General features: G+C 30.7%; 1 protein-coding gene across 1 annotated transcript in view; it reads right to left on the bottom strand.

Moving 5' to 3' along the window:
- Positions 1 to 2,168: 2,168 nt before the first annotated feature.
- LOC132718130 (zinc transporter ZIP10-like) overlaps positions 2,169 to 9,065 on the bottom strand; it is a 116,121-nt gene continuing 109,224 nt past the window's right edge. The window contains exon 10 of the mRNA XM_060701754.1: positions 2,169 to 2,470. Coding sequence (XP_060557737.1) covers positions 2,324 to 2,470 — 147 coding nt within the window. The 3' untranslated portion in view covers positions 2,169 to 2,323. The remainder of the gene's footprint in view (positions 2,471 to 9,065) is intronic.

Raw genomic sequence — 9,065 nt, 5'->3', positions numbered from 1 at the left:
CATGATTTTAGTGCATAAGATAACTTTGATATTTTTGTCATTTATTTGCCCAAGTATCCTTTGACTATTCCATATTTGGGCTTGTGATCTAGTTTTTGACCCCAAATGACCTTTAAGCCAAATTCTTACTTGAGCTGGAATTCATTCAAGTTTAGACCCCCAGGGGAATGAATAATATATAACTTTTGTTTTGAGTACCACAAGGTGATGTTCCATGCCACATATCTAAACTTTTGACATTGTACACATGTACTTTCAGAGAAGATTTTCAACATTTATACTACGCAAGTCTATGTAAACTTAGTGATCCCCAGGGTTGGGCCATTTTTTATTCTACGGGCTTGACTTATATAACTTTTGTAGAGGTCTACTAGCCAATGCTACAATCCAAATATTTAAGCTCTTGACATGTAGTTTCAATAAAGATGACTTAAATGTAGATTCCTGTACAAGTCTTTATAAATTAAGTGATCCTTAGGGACTCAAATACTTAAGTGGGGCCATTTTTTCACCCCAAGGGAATGATTTATACCTTTTGTATAGGACCACAAAGAGTTGCAACATGCTGAAATCTAAGAATAATAGTTTCTTATAAGATTTTTAAAAAAAATCATTTTTTAGACTTTTTTTAGTTCCTGTGACCTATTTATGTGTTGTAAAGTTGGATTCCAACTACAATACTGAACAGCTTACATAATCATTACATAATGTTGTATAATATTACTCAAGATAATATAATATATAAGATAATATAACATATAATTATAATCTTCATAAATACTTTTCAAGAAATATTATGGGTTTAAACTTTAACTTAGATTTAAGTTTATTTTAAAGTTTAATCATATTGAACATGTATTGTTTTATAGACATTTCATTCTGATCATGCACTAGTTTAATGTTGGTGTAACTTTGAAGAACTTAATGATCAGTAATTAACTTAGCATGGCCTAAGACTCTTTATATACAACATAGAATGTTTCTACTTTCACTTATACTGGACTTTAAACTTAGTGAGATACATATTGTTAATTTAGCATTTGCATGATTTATAAATGTTTGTAAATATGTTTAGTTGATATTAGTTACTAGTTTTATTGTTACAAATATTTTGTAAAACTTTATTATTTTTATAATCATGGTCGATTGATACTGTTGCAAAATTTTCCATGGATCTTAATCTATTTTTAGAATAGTTATGTAAAGAACTGATAAGCCTAGAGTATTTGTTAAGTAAATTCTGATTAGCTGTAATTTGACCAATCAGATAAGATGTTACATACAGTGCCATCTGTAGGTAGATGCTAGCTCCCTCTGGGATTCAGAAGTCCATTTATACAAGCATCTCAAACAGTTTTGTCATTCTGCTGCAAATTTTTGGAAAAGTAACATCTCTAAAAGCTCTCTAAGGTTGATGATTTAATTATTTAATTTATTTTAGGCACTTTGGCATTTAAATGAACCTTAGAGATTATCTAAATTCACTGAAACATTTTTGATAAATTTGTAAGTATTATTTTTTACAGGATTAATAAGATCAATTAATATCTTTTCTTTGTTTAAGTGGCAGCCATCTTGAATTATTAGATCTTTATTTTTGTTGATATATATTAAAACAGGGCTTGCTACTATTTAGGTTAATTAGTTTAACAGCACAGAATCATTAAGGTTATTTTTTATATTTTCAGTTATTACAATTTTAACAACTTTCAACTGGTTTAAATCTAATCACTAGTTTATTTTGATTACCATATTTTTGCTTAATTACAAACAGTTAATTTTAAAGTACATTTTGTCAATAAAGTAAATATTAGGTAATAGGTAACTAAATTCTATTTATAGAAAACACAAGGCTTTTAATTTTCAACACTACAACAATGGTGCCAAGTGGGATAGAGGCCTGCTTCTATTTTTAGAAACCCTAATTAACATATTTTTTTCATCACCACAACATATGCATTAGACATTAGAATAATTTATAAAATTTTGTAGCTGACCACCTAAGAATCATTCAGGTAAAGGTTGGTCAAAATCCATCAAGCGATTTAGGAGCTTTGGGAGATGTTGTTAAGAAATTGTGGACAACGATGATCGCCGGACATACTGCCATCACAAAAGCTAACCTCTGATCACTTTGTGCTCAGGTGATGTAAATAGTACTAAACATATTAAACTTTATTGTTTATTTTAAGGTCCTTTTAAGGACAATTAATAAATGCACTTTATTTCAACTAACTTCAGCAAAAAAAGTTCACTACTTTGACTCGAGATTGAATAACAAGATGCCAGTTTTTACATTGTGGAATGTTGTAGTTTACATCACTTAATCCAGTATTGTCAGAAGATCCCCCTCAAAGAGAGCTATAGTCAGCATAATCCCTGCTCCTGTACACATGCCTACGCCCTGTAGAAGAAGATGACATAATGGATGCTCTCCCTTCTTTGTTTCCACTGACGACAACTCTGGTAACTATTGAAATAAAGGATATTATTAAACCTTTGTGACTTCCTTCAAAGAAACAAGAGGGCCATGATGGCCCTGAAATCGCTCACCTGAATATAAAAATCTCCATGATTAAGAACAAGTAATATTGTAAACTATAAACAGAAGCAGTTATAAAATCTAAATCTTAAACTAAGTTCATATTTGCATCTGAAATAGTGCATGTGTAAAAACAATACTGGTTGCCAATTTTATACCCTAGGGGTTTGATTTGAAGAAACTTGGTAGACACTAGAAGATGTTTCATGCTAAATATCTAAGCTATAGCTATTTGGGTTTTTTAAAAGAAGATTTTTTAAGTTTTATTATATATATAAAAGAGGAAAATCAATGACCCCCCCCCCAGGGCTGGGCCAATTTTGACCCAAGGGCTTTTATTTGAACAAACTTTGTAGACACTCACTAGAAGATGTTTCATTCTTAATATCTAAGCTCTAGCTATTTGTGTTTTTTAAAAGAAGATTTTTTTCAGTTTTTATTATATACATATAAGGAAAACCAATGACCCCCGGAGTGGGGCCAATTTTGACCCCAAGGCTTTGAACAAACTTGGTAGACATTCATTAGAAGATGTTCCATGCCAAATATCTAGCTCTAGTTCTTTGGGGTTTTTTAAAAGAGATTTTTAAAGTTTTTTCTTTTGGCTGCCATGGCAACCAGTGTTCTGCATGGAATTAAATTCTTTGAACAATTTTTAAAGGTGACCACCAAAGGAACATTCCTGTGAAGTTTGGATGAAAATGGCTTAGTGGTTTATGAGGATATGTGATTTTAAGTAAAAGTTTACAGACTGATGAATTGTGATCAAAAAAGCTCACAATGTCACTTTGTGACAGGTGAGCTAAAATTTATAGAATAAATATTTAACATAAATAGCCGTCTTTTCATATATAGCATACTTTTAACACAATAAAATAAGTTCTCCTACATTAAATAACTTTACAATGACAAGACATATCAACAAGAGGGCCATGATGGTCCTGGCCCTGAGTCGCTCACCAGAAACAACAGTTACTGCTTTTCAGTGTTGGAAATTATTTTTCAACAGAACTTGCTGAAAGGCAAGTCCAGCTCTTTCGGCAAGTTCAGCTCAATTTTAACTTGCCCCTCTAGTAATATACTTTCACAACACTGATTGTTTTAGCTTTTTTTCTTCATAATAAACAATAGGGCCATTAAGATGGCCCTAGATCACTCATCTAACCCATCATTTCATTATTCACTACATAAATTGAAATAATTTCCCCTAATATTTTGGAAAAGCTTTGTTAAAAATATGTATGTTGCAAGTGTGTTCCTATGAGACTGTGTAGAATAAATGCAGAATAAATGACCACTAGAGCAGGATTAATTTTGACTGGACAATTTTTTGATAATTTTTTTAATGAAAACACAAAATGTCACATGCAAAACATGTAAGGTGTAGATGTTTAAAGTTTACAGTTTGGGACAACAAATTTTTTATACATTCTGTATGGTAACATAACTGTACCTAAAAAAAACAACAATAGGTCAAACATTGTAAAAAATATGAAAAGTAGGCCAGTTGATATCAAAATTAAATTCAGCATAAGAAATTACACCCCTAGTCCAAATTTCAAGTCAGTATGTCAAAAAACACAAGAATGAAGATCAAATTATATCAAAAATATCAAAAGTAGGTCAGTTGATATCAAAATTCATTTCGTCATCAGAATTTACAAACCTGGTTCAAATTTAAAATCTGAATGTCAAAAGAAAGTATTCAAGAATGTAGGTCAAATGGTGTCAATAATACCTAAAAACGGTCAGCTGGTATCAAAATTGAATTCAACATCAAAAATTACACAAATTACACCCCTGGTCCAAATTTCAAGTCTGTACATAAAAGACAAAAAAAGTAGGTAAAGCAATATCAAATATATCAAAAGTACATGCAGGCCAGTTCATATCAAAATTCAATTCAGGATCAGAAATTAAAGCCCTTGTCCAAATTTCCAGCAGGTACATCAAATAACGACAAAATAGGTAAAAAAATATCAAATAATAATATCAAAAGTAGTCAGTTGATATCTTAATTCAATTTGCATCAGAAATTACATTCCTGGTCTCAAAAATATCAAAAACAGCTCAACTAATGCCAAAATTTAATTATTCACATGTAACTCAGGCAGAACAGTATGTCCCAAAATTTATTGAAATGTGCTTTCTCCAAGTTTAAATCCAATTGAACCAAAAAAAAAAAAAATGAAAAAATTACAATTTTTAACAAAATTTAATAAAATAATTGAGCATACAAACTCATCTTTGTTAGTTAGGTACAGGAGAAACAAATTTTATGTTTCTTTTGGCCTATTTTTTCTCCTGGTTAATGACCTACATCTCACCTTACAATGATGCAATATGATGTCTGAATTCAAGAGCTGAAAGATATTTACACATCATAAACAGGTCATGACCCAAGCCATTGAAATGTATGAAATTCTTACTTTGGATAAAAGAATGAATAAACTATGTATGGGAAGCTGCATATCCTATTATAGGCCAAGTAAAGATGCTCTTTTCTATAAAAAAAAATAAAAAAAAAAAAAAACAGTTTTTTTAATGACACTATCATTATATTTATACTGTGACCATCTTTAGTGTGAAGAGTTTAAAACATAACATATCTACTTTGTGTGAAATAGAAACACGTTTATTTTATATTTATAAAGAGACTGTGTATCCATTGTCAATACAGCAAACTTGACTTATAGCGAACACGGTTATAGCGAATTTCCGGTTATAAGGAACAATTTATTTTGGCCTGAATTTTGCCCTTCTTTATTTAATATAAAAATATACGGTTATAGCGAACACGGTTATAAGGAATTATCGCTTAAAAGGAACTCATTTCTTAGTACCAATTTAATTTAAAGTACAGATAATTACACTTTTATAACGAACTCCAAAATATCCCGCATTTTCAACTTTCGTTTTCATTGACACGGATTAAAACTCGGCCAAATGTACTGTTTATTGTGGTATGTACTTCAATACGTCTATTTAAATGAATTTGAATAGCATTACGTACTAGTTTTCTTTTTAGGATATTTTAGCATGAGTTATTGTCACCAAGATAAAATGGTCATTCCTTTTATTCTATTATTTTTTTCTAATAGATTGCTCGGGAAAAATAATTATGATCATTTATAATCGGGTTTCAACATAATCACGCATGCTTGCAAGCATAATCCTTTTAAAACTACAAAGTACGCTTGATTGAAATGAAAATAAATCTATATCATTCATTAGTAAAAGTCACCCTTAAAATATAATAGAAGATATTCAATATAAAAAAGATGGAAAAATAAAAAATCTTGTTTATTCTTATTCATGGAAAGAAAACTAAAAGCACTGAGTTTAGAAACAAAATATGATATTTTATGAGAAATTGAGAAAGGGAGTAAAACTTAAACTTAAATAGCAAAGAATTTTCAAATTCCAAAAAGTACGCTCTCGGGTATTGCGTCTAAAATGGAAATAAATGACTATTTTTTCTTAATTAAATGACTCTTCAAAATGGTGGACGATGGTAAACAATCATTTCGTTATATGTAAATCTGTTCGCTATAAAAAACTCCAGATACAAGGAACTAATATGCTATATGCTTACAAGGAACTCCGGATATAAGGAACAGATTTTGAATGTCCCGATGAGTTCATTATAAACGGAGTTTACTGTATTTTCTAATATTAAATTTGAGCATAGAATATCTTTAAACTATAAGTTGAAGAAATGCCATGAGCTGGGGCATTTAAGCTTTAGCTTAAACAGGGCCAATCAAATTAATATTAGCAAACTTGATAAAAGACTACCTAAGAATGCTACTGACAAAGTTTGGTGATCATCCATCAAATATTTCAGTAGGAGATGATGTTCAAAGGTTTTACTATATTTAGTTTTTTTGACCCCTTAAAAGACTACCTAAGAAAGCTATAGACAAAATTTGTGATCATCCATCCATTACTTCTGTAGGAGACACTTAAAGGTATTTCTATTTTTAGCTTTAGCTGCCCCTAAAAGGGGCCAATCAAATAAATATGAGCAAACTTGATAAAAGACTACCTAACAATGCTACAGACAAAGTTTGGTGATTTCAGAGGAGAAGACGATTGTTCACGCATGACGACGGACGACAGACGCCAGAGTATCCCCCTTTGATACTTGAAGCTCACCCTGAGCCTTCAGCTCTGGTGAGCTAATAAAGGTGGTAGATGCCATGCCTATTCTCAATGTTTTCCCAGGTCACATTACCTGGGGCAGACACATTCGCAATGGCAAATATGCTAATTTTTCCCAATCTTTAAAAAAAAAATCCCAATCAAACTGAAATTCTCAATATCAAAACTGACAAATTTGCTTAAGTTCATTCCAGTATGGTATCAGACAGATAATTTCTCACATTTCATTGTCAAATTTAAATGTAATTTTTTATGCTTTGCATGATTGGTTGGAATAAACAATTTTGCACAATTCTAAATACAATGCCAAAAGAGCATAAAAGAGGTTTGAAAGGTACCAAATATTTTTCACAACTAAGCAATTTTACGATACAAAATTTCCCAGACTGAGCATAAAATGTCTAGGTAAAGGCCTTGGTGCTCCCCAAAATTCCACTTATGTAACTGAATGCCCACATCTGACTTTGAGGTATGACCTAGTCAAACGGTTCTTGCATGGGAACATGCCATCTCATGATGTATTTGTATATGACCTTAAAATATGATCTTGACCTTTGACCTAACCACACACTTCTTGCGGGCAACACACCATCTTAAGATGTTTAACATTTCTGCCAGGTTATTTGAAATTCCACCAACTAGTGATCGAGTTATGGTGTGGACAAGCTGTTTGAAACATTTTTTTTCTTGCATTTGAGCTTAAAGTAATACCTTAACCTTTGACCTAGCCACATGGTTCTTGTCCAGGACATGCCGTCTCATTATTGTGAAAATTTGTGCTAAATTAATTGAAATTCTGCCTACTAATGACAAAGTTACTACTCAGACAAGCATTATCCGAACAGTAGTAAGAGCCCCGGTTCTTGCTACATTATTTAGAACAATTGAGGTAAGTTATTTGAAATACTGCATACTAATGATAGAGTTACGACCTGGACAAGCATAATCCCGACGGACGCACGAACATACACTGGACCGCCATTGTCACAACTTGTTAAGCTCTCTGCAAGCAGGCTCGACAAAAATATGTTAATATCAAATATGTAAAAAAATTAACAAGAGTCACTGCAAGTATTAGAGGACGAATATTGTAGTAAATAATTATCCAAAGAAATATCACTTTCTTGTACAAGCTATAATTAAAAATTTTTGACCTTGATAGCCACTCATTTACAGATCAGTCATACTTTAACTAGACCTATCACTGAAGGTAATTAATAACCCCACCAGCAACCTTGACTTTCTAAACAAGAGGGCCATGATGGCCCAAAGTCGCTCACCTGTATATAGGCCCCCGGGGCGGGGCCAGTTTAAACCCCAGGGCTTTTATTTGAACAAACTTGGTTGACACCCATTAGAAGATGTTTCATGCTAAACATCTAAGATCTAGCTTATTGGGTTTTTTAAAAGAAGATTTTTAATGTATGTATATACATACATACATATATATATATATATACATATATATATATATATATATATATATATATATATATGTATGTATGTATGTATGTGTATATATATATATATACATATATATATACATATATAAATTTGGAGAAAATAAACGTTCAATAAATAAAAAATAAATTTCTCCAAATTTATTGTTTTTTTTCCACGTTCTTGTATCCTTCTTTGGATCCAGTGTTTTTGAAAGGTATTTTGTAGATGCAAATATTTTTTCACAAACCTATATATACATATATATATATATATATATATATATATATATATATACAATATAGATACATACATATATATATATATATATATATTGCATTTATTGGTGTGTGTATATATGTAATATATATATATATATATATATTTCATATATACGCACACACCAAAAAATGCAATATATATATATATATATATATATATATATGTATGTATGAATGTATATTGTATATATATAATATATATATAAATTACACATATATATATACATATATATATATAATATGTATATATATATATATATGTATGTATATATATAATATGTATATATCTAAAAAAAAAAAAGTCTAACTAATGAATGACCCGGGGCGGGGCCAATTTTGACCCCAGGGCTCTTATTTGAACGAACATGGTAGACATCAATTAGAACATGTTTCATGCTAAATATCTTAGCTCTCTTTAAAAGAAATTTTTTTAAGTTTTTACTATATGCAAAAATCAATGACCCCCTGGGGCGGGGCCAATTTTGACCCCAGGGCTTTTATTTGAACAAACTTGGTAGACACCCATTAGAAGATGTTTCATGCTAAATATCTTAGCTCTAGCTCTTTGGGTTCTTTAAAAGAAGATTTTTTAAGTTTTTACTATATACATATAGGGAAAATCAATGACCCCCAGGGCG

This window comes from Ruditapes philippinarum, unplaced genomic scaffold (assembly GCF_026571515.1).
Source record: "Ruditapes philippinarum isolate M1 unplaced genomic scaffold, ASM2657151v2 ctg56_1_1_1_1, whole genome shotgun sequence".
Taxonomy (NCBI): Eukaryota; Metazoa; Mollusca; class Bivalvia; order Venerida; family Veneridae; genus Ruditapes; species Ruditapes philippinarum.
This window is presented reverse-complemented; position numbering and strand designations above follow the sequence as displayed.